Source organism: Pan paniscus, chromosome 19, assembly GCF_029289425.2.
Source record: "Pan paniscus chromosome 19, NHGRI_mPanPan1-v2.0_pri, whole genome shotgun sequence".
NCBI classification, from domain to species: Eukaryota; Metazoa; Chordata; class Mammalia; order Primates; family Hominidae; genus Pan; species Pan paniscus.
This window is the reverse complement of record NC_073268.2, coordinates 74,512,246-74,530,318: the sequence shown is the minus strand read 5'-3', so window position 1 is coordinate 74,530,318 and position 18,073 is coordinate 74,512,246. Positions and strand designations below refer to the sequence as shown.

At 48.8% G+C, this 18,073-nt stretch overlaps 3 protein-coding genes across 8 annotated transcripts in view; 2 read left to right on the top strand and 1 right to left on the bottom strand.

The window, feature by feature from the left end:
* The window catches only part of RNF43 (ring finger protein 43), a 63,446-nt gene extending 58,058 nt beyond the window's left edge, over positions 1 to 5,388 (top strand). For 3 of the 5 annotated variants that reach the window (XM_055101616.2, XM_008970569.4, XM_063598780.1), the window contains one exon: positions 441 to 4,264. In XM_055101616.2, the coding sequence (XP_054957591.2) occupies positions 441 to 2,098 (1,658 nt within the window). In that variant the 3' untranslated portion in view covers positions 2,099 to 4,264. The other 2 variants (XM_008970571.5, XM_063598781.1) reach the window with 1 other exon arrangement.
* Positions 5,389 to 5,530: 142 nt separating this feature from the next.
* Positions 5,531 to 18,073, bottom strand: part of LOC103785903 (uncharacterized) — a 25,550-nt gene continuing 13,007 nt past the window's right edge. Inside the window, exons 3-5 of one of the 2 annotated variants that reach the window (XM_063598783.1) lie at positions 7,340 to 7,520; positions 7,060 to 7,256; positions 5,531 to 6,672 (exon numbers count right to left, since the gene is read on the bottom strand). The gene's annotated coding sequence lies outside the window, so the exon portion shown is untranslated. Of the gene's footprint in view, positions 7,257 to 7,339; positions 7,521 to 18,073 lie in introns of both variants that reach the window. The other variant, XM_063598782.1, reaches the window with a different exon arrangement.
* On the top strand, positions 7,055 to 14,062 carry SUPT4H1 (SPT4 homolog, DSIF elongation factor subunit). Its single transcript, XM_003817385.4, has 5 exons — positions 7,055 to 7,188; positions 7,747 to 7,853; positions 11,655 to 11,710; positions 12,005 to 12,058; positions 12,927 to 14,062. Exons 1-5 carry the CDS (start codon positions 7,120 to 7,122, stop codon positions 12,992 to 12,994), a joined length of 354 nt encoding a protein of 117 aa, XP_003817433.1. The 5' UTR covers positions 7,055 to 7,119; the 3' UTR covers positions 12,995 to 14,062.

The following is an 18,073-nucleotide window of genomic DNA, read 5'->3' as shown; positions in this document are numbered from 1 at the left end:
TGATTCTAAATCTGGGTGATTTATATGTTTATTATTCCAATTTTCTGGCAATAAAATATTCTATTCTAACAAAATCAGTATGTTAACATAATTTTCTAAAAGATGAAAGTGAAATAAATATCTTGAGGAAAGAGAACCTTTTTCTAAGGTACCCACAGGTGCCCTATGGGCTAACAGTGGCCCTGGGTGAAAGAGCTCCAAATGGCTGCGGGGAGGTTTAGGGATTGACACGCATAGTGGCCCTCCCAGGGCAGGCAACCTGACTGGAGGGAACAAAGGAGTCCCAGAGCACAGGCAGCTTAGGCACGTCCTTGATCCCCCAAACTCTGAGCTCACAGGCTACTCAGGGTCAAATAGATTAGCTACAGCCATGTCTTTCTGAATGCATTCTCTGTAGGTTTGTAGCGTTAAACATCTGTGCTCTTGGTTCTTTTTTCCAGAGGGAGATTCATTTTCCCAGTCCCTGGGACCCTCTCGATCTTACCAAGAACCAGGTCGAAGACTCCACCTCATTCGCCAGCATCCCGGCCATGCCCACTACCACCTCCCTGCTGCCTACCTGTTGGGCCCTTCCCGGAGTGCAGTGGCTCGGCCCCCACGACCTGGTCCCTTCCTGCCATCCCAGGAGCCAGGCATGGGCCCTCGGCATCACCGCTTCCCCAGAGCTGCACATCCCCGGGCTCCAGGAGAGCAGCAGCGCCTGGCAGGAGCCCAGCACCCCTATGCACAAGGCTGGGGACTGAGCCACCTCCAATCCACCTCACAGCACCCTGCTGCTTGCCCAGTGCCCCTACGCCGGGCCAGGCCCCCTGACAGCAGTGGATCTGGAGAAAGCTATTGCACAGAACGCAGTGGGTACCTGGCAGATGGGCCAGCCAGTGACTCCAGCTCAGGGCCCTGTCATGGCTCTTCCAGTGACTCTGTGGTCAACTGCACAGACATCAGCCTACAGGGGGTCCATGGCAGCAGTTCTACTTTCTGCAGCTCCCTAAGCAGTGACTTTGACCCCCTAGTGTACTGCAGCCCTAAAGGGGATCCCCAGCGAGTGGACATGCAGCCTAGTGTGACCTCTCGGCCTCGTTCCTTGGACTCGGTGGTACCCACAGGGGAAACCCAGGTTTCCAGCCATGTCCACTACCACCGCCACCGGCACCACCACTACAAAAAGCGGTTCCAGTGGCATGGCAGGAAGCCTGGCCCAGAAACCGGAGTCCCCCAGTCCAGGCCTCCTATTCCTCGGACACAGCCCCAGCCGGAGCCACCTTCTCCTGATCAGCAAGTCACCAGATCCAACTCAGCAGCCCCTTCGGGGCGGCTCTCTAACCCACAGTGCCCCAGGGCCCTCCCTGAGCCAGCCCCTGGCCCAGTTGAAGCCTCCAGCATCTGCCCCAGTACCAGCAGTCTGTTCAACTTGCAAAAATCCAGCCTCTCTGCCCGACACCCACAGAGGAAAAGGCGGGGGGGTCCCTCCGAGCCCACCCCTGGCTCTCGGCCCCAGGATGCAACTGTGCACCCAGCTTGCCAGATTTTTCCCCATTACACCCCCAGTGTGGCATATCCTTGGTCCCCAGAGGCACACCCCTTGATCTGTGGACCTCCAGGCCTGGACAGGAGGCTGCTACCAGAAACCCCAGGCCCCTGTTATTCAAATTCACAGCCAGTGTGGTTGTGCCTGACTCCTCGCCAGCCCCCGGAACCACATCCACCTGGGGAGGGGCCTTCTGAATGGAGTTCTGACACCGCAGAGGGCAGGCCATGCCTTTATCCGCACTGCCAGGTGCTGTCGGCCCAGCCTGGTGAGTTTTCAGAGGGAAGTGGGTGTGGTAGGGAGAGGATACTACAGCTGAATATTTCAGGACAGGTGAAGTCAGCCAACAAAGGGTTGATGGAAGCTGAGAAGGATACAGCAGAGGTGACAACCAAAATACTTAACCATCGGGACAGCGTATCATGCTGGCTAGAGTGCAGGAACACCCCAGCTCTGCCAGGTGCTACCCCTTTAGTTGGCAGATCACAGGGAGGTCCCAGGGAGGTGCTGGTGTGGCTGAGGCATCAGAAAGGCACTTGGAAGGCCGGGTGTGATGGCTCATGCCTGTAATCCCAGAACTTTGGGAGGCCTAGGTGGGTGGATCCCTTGAGGCCAGGAGTTCAAGACCAACCTGGCCAACATGGTGAAACCCTATCTCTACTAAAAATACAAAAATTAGCCGGGCATGGTGGCGGGCACTTATAATCCCAGCTACTCAGGAGGCTGAGGCAGGAGAATCGCGTGAACCTAAGAGGCGGAAGTTGCAGTGAGCCAAGATGGCGCCACTGCACTCCAGCCTGGGTAACAGGGTGAGACTCCATCTCAAAAAAAAAAAAAAAAGAGGCATTTGGAATGGTCCCCGGGGTAGTAGCTCAAACATAAGTGTTTCTATATTTTAATAACTGGTTTAGTTCTACCAATGCTCACAGCTCAGTATTAGTTCTAAATACAAAGAAGGCCAAGAAGTGTTCCTTGGGGGGAGCTATAGTAGAAATAATTACACATAACCATAATACGAGGCTATATAAGAAGAGCTATGTGAGTAACGAGAAAAAAAGAGAGAGAGAGAAACCACAGGTGGTTCCCAGCAGCCCTGTGGAGCCTTAGGTTTTCTTCTCTTCCCCTGTGGTAAAAGAACAAGGAGGACTTCCCTTCAACGCATCATTATTAATAAGACTGACCTTAATTTCTTGGGGATTCAGTGCATCCCTATATCATAAGCAGTGATCACGTAAATTCTCAATTTTAACATGGTGTTTACTTGCCCACATATCTCTCTTTTCCATTCAGGACCTTCCACCTTCTACTCTTCCCCATCTTCCCCCATTGTATGGATGACACAGTTCTTTGTCTACAGCCATCACTAGAACCCTTCCAACCCAGGAGGTGACACAAAGGTCCTGAAATATTCTTCAGTGTAGGAATTCTTCCTGCAGGACCTAGGAGCTGCCCTCATCCAATTCATTCATTTATTCATTTCCTTTCTCCTTCCTTCCTTTTTTTCCTTCTGACTATATGCCTGCTTTGTGCTAGGTTCCAGGCTAGGCTCTGAAGACATGGAACTTGCCAATCAGGATATCCAGGTCCATGGGGAGAGAGCCATGTACTGCAAGCTTTGGCTATGTGTTTGTGATTCCATTCGGACCCTATTGTGTGTGTACTTTGAGTGCTGCCAGTACCACACCACTATCTCCCTTTTCTCTCAAACTCAGAACTAGTTTCAGTGCCTCTCTTTTTCTTGTCTCTCACATCTAATCAGTGCCAGATTCTGTTAACTGTATCTTGGCTAGCTTTATCATGTTCTTTTCAAGTCCAGTACTGATGGCCCTGCCAGTGTCTTAGGTATACCCTAAAGATCCATGCAGGAGCCTCCTAGCTCTTCCCTTCCCTCTTACAGGGCCTCGAAGGCTGAGTGCTGCCCATCCAGTATGTCCCATAAAGTTGTGCACCACAGCTCCACTGCTCACCTACCCTCCCTATTGCTGCCAGCATCATCTGCCTTACACTAAAGTGTCCAGAAATCTTCAAATGTTCTGTTTGTCCACAGAGAGGAAAAAATCCAACCTGCTTTGGCCTCAAAGGTTCCTGCACCAGCCAGCCCCCATCTTCCTTCTCAACCTTATTTTCTATTCTCTTCCCTCTCTTCCCCAGGCCCATGCTTTAGCCAAACTGGGTAAACAATTCTTGTAGTTCCTGTAGCCCAGAATATTCTCCTGCCTTCTCTATTCCCATAAATCTAATTCTTACCTATTCCTACAGAATCAGCTCATTTATCCCCACTTCCAGGAAGCTTTTCCTGATTGCTGCACTTGGACCCGGTCTCTCGCCTTCCTTAATGCATCTCTCGTGACTCCTGTCCTGTCCCACTGGCGTAATGGCCATTTGTTTTCATACTTTCTCTCCAAAAAGGTTACCAGGTCCCTGCTTATTCTTTTTGGTCTTCTATTTGGCACGTGGTAGCAGACCAAATTCACAACGAATCCTTAATATTTATTGGGTGAATAAATGAATAGTAAGTATTGGTAACACACTGGTTGCTATATATATTTCTTTAGATTTGTTTTTCTGTCCCCTGTGTCCCAACTGGGGCCCCCTTAGCTTTCAATCTAACCACCCTTTCCAGACAGTCTCTGCTTCTCCCTCCCTGTGGTCCCCTCTCAGCCACACTCTGCTGCAGGCGAGAGAAGCAGGTGCCTGGCCTGACCCTCAATGACCTCTTTCCTCCCCTCTCTCTAAATACAGGCTCAGAGGAGGAACTCGAGGAGCTGTGTGAACAGGCTGTGTGAGATGTTCAGGCCTAGCTCCAACCAAGAGTGTGCTCCAGATGTGTTTGGGCCCTACCTGGCACAGAGTCCTGCTCCTGGGAAAGGAAAGGACCACAGCAAACACCATTCTTTTTGCCGTACTTCCTAGAAGCACTGGAAGAGGACTGGTGATGGTGGAGGGTGAGAGGGTGCCGTTTCCTGCTCCAGCTCCAGACCTTGTCTGCAGAAAACATCTGCAGTGCAGCAAATCCATGTCCAGCCAGGCAACCAGCTGCTGCCTGTGGCGTGTGTGGGCTGGATCCCTTGAAGGCTGAGTTTTTGAGGGCAGAAAGCTAGCTATGGGTAGCCAGGTGTTACAAAGGTGCTGCTCCTTCTCCAACCCCTACTTGGTTTCCCTCACCCCAAGCCTCATGTTCATACCAGCCAGTGGGTTCAGCAGAACGCATGACACCTTATCACCTCCCTCCTTGGGTGAGCTCTGAACACCAGCTTTGGCCCCTCCACAGTAAGGCTGCTACATCAGGGGCAACCCTGGCTCTATCATTTTGCTTTTTTGCCAAAAGGACCAGTAGCATAGGTGAGCCCTGAGCACTAAAAGGAGGGGTCCCTGAAGCTTTCCCACTATAGTGTGGAGTTCTGTCCCTGAGGTGGGTACAGCAGCCTTGGTTCCTCTGGGGGTTGAGAATAAGAATAGTGGGGAGGGAAAAACTCCTCCTTGAAGATTTCCTGTCTCAGAGTCCCAGAGCAGGTAGAAAGGAGGAATTTCTGCTGGACTTCATCTGGGCAGAGGAAGGATGGAATGAAGGTAGAAAAGGCAGAATTACAGCTGAGCGGGGACAACAAAGAGTTCTTCTCTGGGAAAAGTTTTGTCTCAGAGCAAGGATGGAAAATGGGGACAACAAAGGAAAAGCAAAGTGTGACCCTTGGGTTTGGACAGCCCAGAGGCCCAGCTCCCCAGTATAAGCCATACAGGCCAGGGACCCACAGGAGAGTGGATTAGAGCACAAGTCTGGCCTCACTGAGTGGACAAGAGCTGATGGGCCTCATCAGGGTGACATTCACCCCAGGGCAGCCTGACCACTCTTGGCCCCTCAGGCATTATCCCATTTGGAATGTGAATGTGGTGGCAAAGTGGGCAGAGGACCCCACCTGGGAACCTTTTTCCCTCAGTTAGTGGGGAGACTAGCACCTAGGTACCCACATGGGTATTTATATCTGAACCAGACAGACGCTTGAATCAGGCACTATGTTAAGAAATATATTTATTTGCTAATATATTTATCCACAAATGTGGTCTGGTCTTGTGGTTTTGTTCTGTCGTGACTGTCACTCAGGGTAACGTCATCTCTTTCTACATCAAGAGAAGTAAATTATTTCTGTTATCAGAGGCTAGGCTCCGATTCATGAAAGGATAGGGTAGAGTAGAGGGCTTGGCAATAAGAACTGGTTTGTAAGCCCCTAAAAGTGTGGCTTAGTGAGATCAGGGAAGGAGAAAGCATGACTGGATTCTTACTGTGCTTCAGTCATTATTATTATACTGTTCGCTTCACACATTATCATACTTCAGTGACTAAGACCTTGGGCAAATACTCTGTGCCTCGCTTTTTCAGTCCATAAAATGGGCCTACTTAATAGTTGTTGCAGGACTTACATGAGATAATAGAGTGTAGAAAACATGTTCCAAAGTGGAAAGTTTTATTCAGTGATAGAAAACATCCAAACCTGTCACAGAGCCCATCTGAACACAGCATGGGACCGCCAACAAGAAGCAAGCCCGCCCGGAAGCAGCTCAATCAGGAGGCTGGGCTGGAATGACAGAGCAGCGGGGCCTGAAACTATTTATATCCCAAAGCTCCTCTCAGATAAACACAAATGACTGCGTTCTGCCTGCACTCGGGCTATTGCGAGGACAGAGAGCTGGTGCTCCATTGGCGTGAAGTCTCCAGGGCCAGAAGGGGCCTTTGTCGCTTCCTCACAAGGCACAAGTTCCCCTTCTGCTTCCCCGAGAAAGGTTTGGTAGGGGTGGTGGTTTGGTGCCTATAGAACAAGGCATTTCGCTTCCTAGACGGTGAAATGAAAGGGAAAAAAAGGACACCTAATCTCCTACAAGTGGTCTTTAGTAAAGGAACCGTGTCTAAGCGCTAAGAACTGCGCAAAGTATAAATTATCAGCCGGAACGAGCAAACAGACGGAGTTTTAAAAGATAAATACGCATTTTTTCCGCCGTAGCTCCCAGGCCAGCATTCCTGTGGGAAGCAAGTGGAAACCCTATAGCGCTCTCGCAGTTAGGAAGGAGGGGTGGGGCTGTCCCTGGATTTCTTCTCGGTCTCTGCAGAGACAATCCAGAGGGAGACAGTGGATTCACTGCCCCCAATGCTTCTAAAACGGGGAGACAAAACAAAAAAAAAACAAACTTCGGGTTACCATCGGGGAACAGGACCGGCGCCCAGGGCCACCAGCCCAGATCAAACAGCCCGCGTCTCGGCGCTGCGGCTCAGCCCGACACACTCCCGCGCAAGCGCAGCCGCCCCCCCGCCCCGGGGGCCCGCTGACTACCCTACACAGCCTCCGCCGCGCCCTCGGCGGGCTCAGGTGGCTGCGACGCGCCCCGGCCCAGGTGGCGGCCGGCCGCCCAGCCTCCCCGCCTGCCGGTGGGAGAAACCATCTCCTCTGGCGGGGGTAGGGGCGGAGCTGGCGCCCGCCCACACCGGAAGAGGAAGTCTAAGCGCCGGAAGTGGTGGGCATTCTGGGTAACGAGCTATTTACTTCCTGCGGGTGCACAGGCTGTGGTCGTCTAGCTCCCTGTTGTTCTTCCCATCGGCGAAGATGGCCCTGGAGACGGTGCCGAAGGACCTGCGGCATCTGCGGGCCTGTTTGCTGTGTTCGCTGGTCAAGGTGTCAGTCGGGGACCTGGTTGTAGGGCCCATGGGGGACCAAGGTCGGGGAAAGAGGGCGGAATGGGGCTGTGGGACAGTAAAGAGAAAAGTAAGTCTCAGAACTCAGAGGTGGCAGGGGGAGTGAGAAGCCGAAGGAGGCCATCGTTTACCTCGTAGGATCGCGGACAGGTCTTGCAGCTGAGGGCAGGGGCGGTCTTAACATGCCTTTGAATCCTCAGCTCTTAGACGTTCGGTGAACTTACGTTGGAGCCGAAAGACACTGGGAGTCAGAGGCGGGTGGGGATCCGCTGCTGAGCGAGTAGTCGGAAAGGATGCCTGACCCTGAGTAGACTAGAGAAAGGAATAGATAAAACGGAATTGGGAACAAGAGAGGAAGGAGTGGGAGGGTGGGACTTAGGAATGGAGCTTTGAGAGTAGTAGGTGGGGAACCTTAGGATACAAAGTCAACATAGGGAAACAAGAAATTGAGCAGGTCGAAGTACTGAGAAAGCTACTTTTTCTCTTGGTCTTGTTCATGCTTATCTCTCCTTTTCCTTTATTTTTCTTTCACTCCCAGACTATAGACCAGTTTGAATATGATGGTTGTGACAATTGTGATGCATATCTACAAATGAAGGGTAACCGAGAGATGGTATATGACTGCACTAGCTCTTCCTTTGATGGGTAAGCTGCTTCAGTTTCCATCATTCACTTCTGCATTACCCAACCTGCACCCAGAGAAGTAAATGCAGGGCAAGTGTTAATCCTAGTTGGGCCCAGCCTTTCGTTTTTGGGGGTTATTTTGTGTGGGTTTTTTTTTTTTTTTTTTTTTTTGAATCAGGGTTTTGCTCTGTGGCTCAGGCTGGAGTGCAGTGGCATGATCATAGCTCACTGCAGCGTGGAATGATCCTCTGACTTCAACCTCCCAGAGTGCTGGGATTATAGGTGTAAGCCACTGTGTCCAGCCTCAACAGTTATTTTGGGACATACTAGTGCTATGCATCTAATACAGTGACCACTATCCACGTGTAGCTACTGAGCACTTGAAATGTGTCTAGTCCAAATTAAGACATGCTTTTAAGTATAAAATATACCCCAGATTTCAAAGACTTAACATGAGAAGAAAGAATGTAATCTTAATAATGTTTGTTAAATGCGTGAAAATTTTTTTTGAAAATGAAGGGAAGGGAGGTGTAGTAATGATAGATCATTGCCCAAAAGCTGTTGCCTTTTTTTTTTTTTGGACAGACTTTTCGCCCTTGCCACTCAGGCTGGAGTGCAATGGCGCAGTCTCGGCTCACTGCAACCTCTGCCTCCTGGGTTCAAGCAATTCTCCTGCCTCAGCCTCTTGAGTAGCTGGGATTACAGGCACCCACCACCACTCCCAGCTAATTTTTATATCTTTAGTAGAGACGGGGTTTCACCATGTTGGCCAGGCTGGTCTCAAACTCCTGACCTCAGGTGATCTGCCCACCTCGGCCTCTTATAGTGCTGGGATTACAAGTATGAGTCACCATGCCCGGCCCATTTTAGCCATTTTACTTATTTATTAATTTATTTATTTGAGATGGAGTCTCGCTGTGTTGCCCAGGCTGGAGTGCAGTGGCGCAATCTCGGCTCACTGCAACCTCCGCCTCCCAGGTTCAAGCAGTTCTCTGCCTCAGCCTCCTGAGTAGCTGGGATTACAGGCACCTGCTACCATACCCAGCTAATTTTTGTATTTTTAGTAGAGACGGGGTTTCACCATATTGGTCAGACTGGTCTTGAACTGCTGACCTCGTGATCCACCCGCCTCGGCCTCCCAAAGTGCTGGGATTACAGGAGTGAGCCACAGCGCCCTGCTGCAATGGCACGATCTCAGCTCACTGCAACCTCCGCCTCCTGCCTCAGCCTCCTGAGTAGCTGGGATTACAGGCGCCCACCACCACGCCCAGCTAATTTTTGTACTTTTTTAGTAGAGACAGGGTTTTGCCATGCTGGCCAGGCTGGTCTCGAACTCCTGACCTCAGGTGATCCTCCCGTCTCAGCCTCACAAAGTGCTGGGATTACAGGCATGAGCCACTGTGCCCGGTCGCCATTTCTAAATACACAATTCAGTGGCATTAGTGCATACTCATTGTGCAACCGTCACCACCATCCATCTCCAGAACTTTTTTCATCTGTACCCATTAAACACTAGCTCCTCATTCTCTCCTCCCTCCTGTCCCTGACAACCACCATGCTTTGTCTCTATGAATTTGGCCACCTTAGGCACCCTTAGGTACCTATGGGCTCATTCAGTAGCATTTTGTAGCTTCTTTCACTTAACATAATGTCTTCAAGGTTCATTCATATTGTAGTATGCAACAGAATTTCCCTCCTCTTTTGAGCTGAATAATATTCCCTTGTATGTGTATAGCATGTTCTGCTGCCCATTCATTCATCAATGATATCTTGGGTTGTTTCTCCCTTTTGGCTATTTGTGAATAATACTGCTGTGAACATTGGTATACAAATATGTGTTCAAGTCCCTGCTTTTCATTATTTTCAGTACAGATGCTCCTCAACTTCCGAGGAGTTACAACCTAATAAGCCCATCATAAGTTGAAAATATAAGCCAAAAGTGCATTTAACACACCCAACCTACTGAATATAATAAGTTAGCCTACTTCAAATGTGCTCAGAACGCTTATGTTACTGTGGCTGACCAGAAGCTGTGGCTCATGGCTGCTGCGCAGCATCATGACAGAATATTGTACTGAATTGCTAGCCTGGAAAAGAACAAAATTTAAAATTTGAAAACGATTTCTATTGAATGCATGTCACTTTTGCAAAATCATAAATTTGAAAAATCATAAGTTGAACTAAGGTAAGTCAGGGATCATCTGTATATCCACAAGTGAAATTGCTAGATCATATGATAGTTCAGTGTTTAATTTTTTGAGGAACTGTCATACTGTTTAGCAACTGCACCATTTTCCATTCCCGCCAACAGTGCCCAAAGGTTCTAATTTCTCCCCATCCTCACCAACACTTAATTATTTATTAATAATAGCCATCCTGATGGGTGTGACTTTGGTGTCCCATTTCCCCCAATGAATGGTGATGTTGAGCCTCTTATGTGCTTATAGCCATTTGTATATCTTTGGAGAAATGCCTATTCAAGGCCTTTGCTCATTTTTGACTTCAGTTTGGTTTTTTTGTTGTTAGGTTGTAGGAATTATTTGTATAATTCTAGTGCATATTAGGTCTTAAAGAGTGGGCAAATTAAAGATCGGAAGAGGGCTAGATGACCTCAACCAGAATTGGAAGAGGTAGTACTTTCCTCTTAAGGCAAGAAGTTTGGGATTTTTGAGGAAGTTGAGGTAAGAGAGAGAGAACATTCCAAATAAAGGGAGTGACTAGAGCAAAGGCTTAGGATGGGGAAAACCAGGATGTTTTTGGAGAACAGTGGGAATTCTGTTTAGGTTAAATCATAAGGTTGGGCTGTAGGGACCCTAAGGCTAAAAAGATAGATTGTGAAGGACAGAGAAGAATATACTTGTGGTCAGGAGGATGGCCTGCATACATGCCTATCTCCCATCAGGCTGCAGGGCTGGGGGCTAGTGTTCTGCTTGTCACCCCTGGAGGTAGGGTCGGTTCCACTTAACAGCGCATGGCTGAGAATGTAGGATTTGGATGGGAAGGGAATCTTCTCAAATAAGAATCCAAGATTGTTACTGAGAGAAGAGGGGAGGCATATTGAGGCAGTCAACAAATGTCAGTGCTTACACCCACACAATAGGCAGTCAGTAAGCATTTGATTGAATGCATTGAATGACAAAATTGCTTACCCATCTTGCTCAAGCAGCATCTTCTAGCCCTTGAATAGCCTTACCATTCCTCTGGAATCACAGCTACCTGGGAAGGACTATTAGGATAATGAGGAGAGCTAATGCTTATTTAGCACCTACTCTGTGCTAGTCTTTGTGCTAGGTGTTTTTCATGTATTATCTCAGCCTTTGAGTCTCAGCTTACTGATGAGGTTCTGAGAAGGGAACCCCACATGTATAGGTCATTAGAGGGGTCCCCATATGTATAGGTCATTAAGAGGAAAAGTTTAGCCAAGTTGAACTCCTTTCTAGTAGGAGGATCCGTTGTTTTCACTCACCCTCCTCTTTGCACTAGGCCCTAGACCCCTTGTAGTTGTGTTAGTTGTAACTATTGGACCCCTAGTCCTAAAGCCATCTCATTTTCTAGGGAATGTTAGGCTAAGGATGTTTGTGAGCCGAGTGAGATAATCTTTTGGGGATGGAAACTGACCTGTGGCTGGCAGGCCAAGGACATAAGAATGAAGAACTTTTGTCAGTCCTAGCTTTGAGTCAGCCTCATCCCAACATCAGAAGGCAGTTTTGCCAGCTTTCCAATGGAGACTCAGTACTTGGCTTTTTCCTAGATTCCTCTCTCAGAATTGAGCTCAGGCCCAGGGAGGCTCAGGCTGACTCTCCATTTCTTTTCCCTCCCTAGAATCATTGCGATGATGAGTCCAGAGGACAGCTGGGTCTCCAAGTGGCAGCGAGTCAGTAAGTGTCGGCCTTTCTCCTTTTGGCTTAGTTGTAGTGTTGTTACTGTTCCTCAGGTCCATTAGGGAGTCTCAAATCAGCAAGATGAGTGACCTCAGGGTGGGAAAGATCGGGTTGTAGGAAACACAGGGAAGCAGTGCCCTGTGCCTTGTCATTTAACACTTGTAGCCAAAAGAGGGGATAGCTCTTCTCTTGGAGTTGCATCACTTCTTTAATGTTTAGCTTAAGCTTCCATTTGATCTTGAGTCTTAACTAACTTCACTGTAATCTTGTATCTTTTTTCTTCTCTCTCAGGTAACTTTAAGCCAGGTGTATATGCGGTGTCAGTCACTGGTCGCCTGCCCCAAGGTAATAATAATCATAACAGCCAATGTTCATTTACTGTAAAGCTCTGCAGAAGTTTTTTTATCTGAATTAATGCCAATTCTCACATTCTATGAGGTTCAGCATTTTACAGATGGGGGGAACCAGGCACAGAGAGGTTAAATCACTTGCTGGAGGTCACCAGCTAGTAAATGAGGAGCCAGGATTGGAATCCAGGCATTCTGGCTCCAGAAATTTTGCTGTTTCTGTTTTTTATTTTTTTTAGAGACAAGGTCTCACTATGTTGCCCAGGCTGGACTCTAACTCCTGGGCTCATGTGCTCCTCCCACCTCTGCCTCCTGAGTAGCTGGGACTACAGGTGCCTGGCTTAGAACCTTTGCTTTTGATGACTACATGTATCCCTCTTTTTCTTCTCATTCTTACCGAATACCTGCCTGGGTCTTCACTAGTAATGAGTCAACTAAGCAGGACCTTTTTTTTTTTTTTTGAGACAGAGTCTCTGTCACCCAGGCTGAAGTATAGTGGCATTATCAGAGCTCACTGCAGCCTTGAACTCATGGATTCAAGGGATCCTCCCGCCTCAGCCTCCCAAATAGCTGGCACTACAGGTGCAAGCCACTACACCTGGCTAATTTTTAAAATTTTTTTGTAGAGATGGGGGCTTGCTCTGTAGCCCAGGCTGGTCTTGAACTCCTGACCTCAGGTGATCCACCTTGACCTCCCAAAGTGCTGAGATTACAGGCATGAGCCACCGTGCCTGGCCAAGCAGACGATTAATAAGTAGTCTAGGAACTCCAGTTTGCTTATAGTACCCCCCTCAAGGTGGCAGCTGAGTGGCCTATCTTACCCTTCTGAATCTTACCTCACAGAACTGTTTCTTTTCCTGCTTCAGGAATCGTGCGGGAGCTGAAAAGTCGAGGAGTGGCCTACAAATCCAGAGACACAGCTATAAAGACCTAGCAAGATGCAGGGCTGCCAGCATCTTTGCTTTCCACCTCCTGCCTCTGCTTATTTCTTGTTCTGGAACTAAATGAACAGAACTTCAAATACTTCCTACCCTCCAATTCAGACTCAGCTGACTGTTGAGAGAGCAGCACATCATTTTATCATTTTATCTTCTTTGGACTACAGGTGGGGTGGGAGGGATTTGGGTTGGTGGATTAACAGATGGAATTGAGGAGAGAGTAGGATGCTGATTTTCCTACCCGTGGCCCAGGTCTGTGCCTTCCCCATGCCAAGGACTCTAGGTCAAATGTCAATAAATATGAACCTCGAGAAAGTTCTGAAGGCCATGACACCTGCCTTGCCTCCCTCTTCCATTCTCTTAGGCACAGTAATAGCTTATTTGCCCTATAAGAACCTTCCCAGAGCAGCAGAGGCCCTTCTACTCTCTCTTGACTGTCTCAGCCTCTGGGATTGCAGCCTTTGTAGTGTGCTTCCTTGCTTCCTATCAGAGGGTGCTGATCCAGAGGCTCAGTAACCCCATCAACTTGGTGGCCCTGGTGTCTCACACTTGTATCCTTCTGCCCTCGAGACCTGGCACAGCAGTATCCCTTGAAGAAATCCTGAGGCTTTGTAGAGTGCTCCTTGACCATGTTTAATAATTCTTCCCTCCCCTGCTTGTCTATTTTCTTCTCTTCACTGCTCTTCCTATACCTTAGGCCAGTCTCAAGCACTCACTGGAGACCCTTGGGCCTTGGGCGACCACTGAGTCCTAGTCTCCCTTGTTTGTGCCCCTGTAGGAGGTAGGTCCTTTTCTCCTCTGGCCTAGTAGGGGACCTTGGGTAACATCCCATTTTTCGGCCAAGGTGAGTTGTTTTAGGATAAAAAAATTTACCACAAATTCTCATTTAAATTTCCACAGAAATCCTGTTAGTATCCCTATTTTGATTTCCCTAAGTTCCTTGTTCTCCCTGTAAAAAGAGAATGATTGCACCCTGCCTGTTTACCTCAGGATTGTTGTGATTGTAGAAACGAAGCTATGTGAAAATTATATAAGTATTATAAAGGTGAAATACTTTTGCTCTCCTTTTTGGGCCATTTTTCAATACATAGAATATGTGCACAATCAGCCAAAATAGTAGGGGAAATGCTGAGAACCACAACTGCAGGGTGAGCTGTGCTGTGCTAGGGCAGAGCTGCCTGTGCTAGGGCTTTGTGTCTCAGCCACCTGGTGTTGCTCTTGAGTTGATTTTGCTTGTTAACCTGTGGCCTGGAGAGTGTGGGAAGGAGGAGAGATGCGACCTGACTCTGATTAGTTTGTCTACTCCCCTTCCTTGTCCTCACATAGGCCTATGGGAGGGAAACTGGGACTGGCCGGGCTGCTCATGTCCACTCATGGTCTTCAAACCAAAACCATTTTCTCTGGTGCCTTCAAGCTCTGAGGGAATGGTCAGATAACCCCAACTCCAAACTGAGTTTCTCAAGGATTTCCCCAGCCCAGCAAACAGAAAGCTGCATGGGTGGTGATTTCTGTTCAATTTCAACCTGAAAGCAACCCTGCCAGGCTAGAGCTTACGTCCTGGATGGAAGAAGTGCGTTTCAGCAAGTGCCCAGGCTGTGCAGCCAACACCCAACTTTCACTAGCTTCTCAAAAAGTCCCTTGGAAAGCCCCAGCTGCTGTCCTGGGTGTCTGACCCGGACGTGGCTGCTTGGTGAGAATGGAAACAGTTGTGGGGAGGGGAGGCAAGAGGAGCTTGCACAAATAACCACATTCAGGCTGCCTCAGCCCTACACTGAACTGGGCCCTAACTGACAGTCTCACAGGAAGCAAAAGACATAGCATAGGCATTGATGCTTGTGGGGGAAGGGTGGCCTGTTTTCCTTCCTGGACTCTACAGACTGTGCCAAGTGGGCTCTCCCTGGGAGCTGCTGCTGAATTAGCTTTCTTGCTTTCTCTGGTACTTGAACATGCAGGTGGTGCCACTCAGCAACCCAGACAGGCAGAAAGGTGCTGGAGTCCCATCCTCTACTGGGAACCCAAAGAAACTAAGACAAGGACTTGGTTCACAGCTCCCTGGGAGTGGGCGGTCCTGGTACTGCTGCCCTGCTTTCCATGGCTATGAGGGCAGCCATGAGAGCTATGTCCTGCCCCATTGGCCCATTGTGTCTGTCAGAGTTTCAGTCCCATCCTGGCTGCCGAAGTTCTGAGTGCATAGCATCTTAAGATCTCTCCTTGGCTTGCTCAATAGTTTGGCTTCTCTCCTGAAGAGCAAGCCTCCTCCCTAGCTCAACAAGGACAGACGCAAGTCAGGCAGAGACTAGGAATAGTAGCCAGGCTGCCTTCCCCTTGCCTGCCCTTGCCTCATTCCCTACTTCCTCCCTGCCACATACTGTGGAATTAGGGTCTCCCAGAACACTGAGGAGCTCAGTGGCAGTGCATTGATAATGCAGCCTCCAGCTCAAGAAAGGACTGGTAGCTGATAGAGCAAGGGTCAGGATGGTCTGGTCTTGGAGGGGAGCAGTTTCACCAGGGTTGGGAACTGAGGCTTTGCTCTTGGTGTGGCTTCTGCCTTGTTACTCCTAGTCTGTCTGCAGCCTGCTACTTGATCCTCAGGTCCCCTCCCTGACATCTGGTCTCTATCAAAGAGGCAGGTAGGTCATGTTTAAGAACAGACTAATAATAACTTTGTCTGGAAGTCTGGTTCATGTTTAGTATCAGTAAAGCCTTTCATGTAAATATTTTTACAGTTGACAAAGGTGCTGGGTGCTGTGGCTCATGCCTCTAATCCCAGCACTTTGGGGAGGTCAAAGTGGGCAGATCACTTTGAACCCAGGAGTGTAAGACCAACCTGGGCAACATGGCAAAAGCCCATCTCTACAAAAAATACAAAAAATTAGCTAGGCATGGTGGTGTACACCTGTAGTCCCAGCTACTTGGGAGGCTGAGGTGGGAGGATCCCTTGAGTCTGGGAGTTTGAGGCTGCAGTGAGCCGTGATGGCGCCACTGCACTCCAGCCTGGGGGACAGAGTGAGACCGTGTCTCAGAAAACAACAAAACAAACCCAAATACAGTTGACAAAGGGCTTTCACATCCAGTATCTCATTTGATTCTCACAGAAACCCTGGAACTAGTTAACATCCTTATTTGGTGATGAGGAGACTGAGACTCAAAGAGTTAAAGTGTCTTGACTGGGCACGGTGGCTTATGCCTGTAATCCCAGCACTTTGGGAGGCCAAGGTGGGTGGATCATGAGATCAGGAGTTCAAGACCAGCCTGGCCAAGATGGTGAAACCCCGTCTCTACTAAAAATATAAAAAGCTAGCCAGGTGTGGTGGCGGGCGCCTGTAATCCCAGCTACATGGGAGGCTGAGGCAGGAGAAGTGCTTGAACTCGGGAGGCGGAGGTTGCAGTGAGCCAAGATCGTGCCACTGCACTCCAGCTAGGGTGACAGAGCAAGACTCTGTCTCGGGGCGGGGAAGAAAAGAGTTAAAGTGTTTTAGCCATAATCAAGTAGTGGAGCCTCAGCTCAAGAAATATAATGTCCACACCAAGTTTAGGGCTACTAACTGTGACATAGTTGTTCACAAACACAGCAAGTTTTTTTTCCCTCCGTAAGTGTTCAACAGAACCAGTGTGAGGCATTAGCTTTCTTCTGAGTGAAGTTATTACAACACATTGTCCCTACACGTTGAGCCCACCAACCACTCTAATCCCACCACTCTAGTCCCTAAGTCTAAAATTAGCCAAAGAGATGGAGGCAGTGGGGCAATGGCCCAGGGAGGGGATCCTTGGGATTTACTCAAGGATTCCTGTGCAGAGCATTGGGAAACCAGTCTAACCCTTCATGAGTTACCCCTGGCTGCATCTTCTATTCCACTCCAGCAGCTCTTACGCACCTGCTGACCTGTGTGCCCCACACCTCCCAACCTCTCTTTTTCCTCCTCACCTCCCTCCATCTGCAGACTGATGATGGCACCGTCACACCCCACTGGAACACTGAGACTTGTGCGATGAAAATACATGTATCTAACTAAGGGCAGAGTCCTGGCCCTGCTGCCTCCACCAGCCACCAACCCTGTGACTTTCCCAAGTCACCTCTAAAATGAAGTTTCTTGTCTAGGAAGTGCAGTTGACAAAACTATGATGTTAAGGGCAGGATCGTGGTTAGCTGTGATAGGTGGTGGTGGAGGAGGGCATGAGAAGCACCTAAGGTGCTGGTTATATTTTGTTTCTTTCTTTCCTTCCTTCCTTCCTTTTTCTTTCTTTTCTTTCTCCCTTCCTTCCCTTTCTTTCTTTCTTTTATTTTCTTTCACTTTTTTTTTTTTTTTTGAGACAGGGTCTCACTTTGTCACCCAGACTGCAGTGCAGTGGCATGATCATGGCTCACTGCAGCCTCAACCTCCTGGGCTCAGTTGATCTTCCCACCTCAGTGCCTCAAGTAGCGGGGTCTACAGGCATCCACCACCACATCCAGCTAATTTTTATATTTTGGTAGAGACGGGGTTTTGTCATGCTGCCCAGGCTGGTCTCGAACTCCTGGGCTCAAGCCATCCACCCACCTCGGCCTCCCAAACTGCTGGGACTACAGTCATGAGCCACCGCGTCCGGCCTTTTATCTTGATCTTGATGCTAGTTATGTAGGTCAGTTCACTTTCTGGAAATATATTGTTATATACTTAGGATTTGTTCACTGTTATACTTCAAATAAAAAGTTTGCTTTGGCTGGGTGTGGTGGCTCACGCCTGTAATCCCAGCATTTTGGGAGGCTGAGGCAGGTGGATTGCTTGAGCTCAGAAGTCTGAGATCAGCCTGTGCAAAGGGTGATGCCCTGTCTCTACTAAAAATTTTTTTTAAATTAGCTGGGCGTGGTGGCACACGCCTGTAGTCCCAACTACTTGGGAGGCTGAGGCAGGAGGATCACTTGAGCCCAGGAGGTCACGGGTGCAGTGAGTCCCAGTTGTGCCACTGCACTCTAGCCTGGGCAACAGAGCAAGACCCTGTCTCAAAAAAAAAAAAAATCAAATACAATAATTTAGGCAAAAGCAATTTGAGAGTTGTAAACTAAGTATGTAAGGAATTGTCATTATCCAAGGTTG

Coding starts and splice junctions, on each gene's coding strand:
- SUPT4H1 (XM_003817385.4), top strand. CDS start 7,120: ATGGCCCTGGAGACGGTGCCGAAGGACCTGCGGCATCTGCGGGCCTGT. Junction 7,854..11,654: donor ACTAGCTCTTCCTTTGATGG/GTAAGCTGCTTC, acceptor TTCCCTCCCTAG/AATCATTGCGATGATGAGTC. Junction 11,711..12,004: donor CTCCAAGTGGCAGCGAGTCA/GTAAGTGTCGGC, acceptor CTTCTCTCTCAG/GTAACTTTAAGCCAGGTGTA.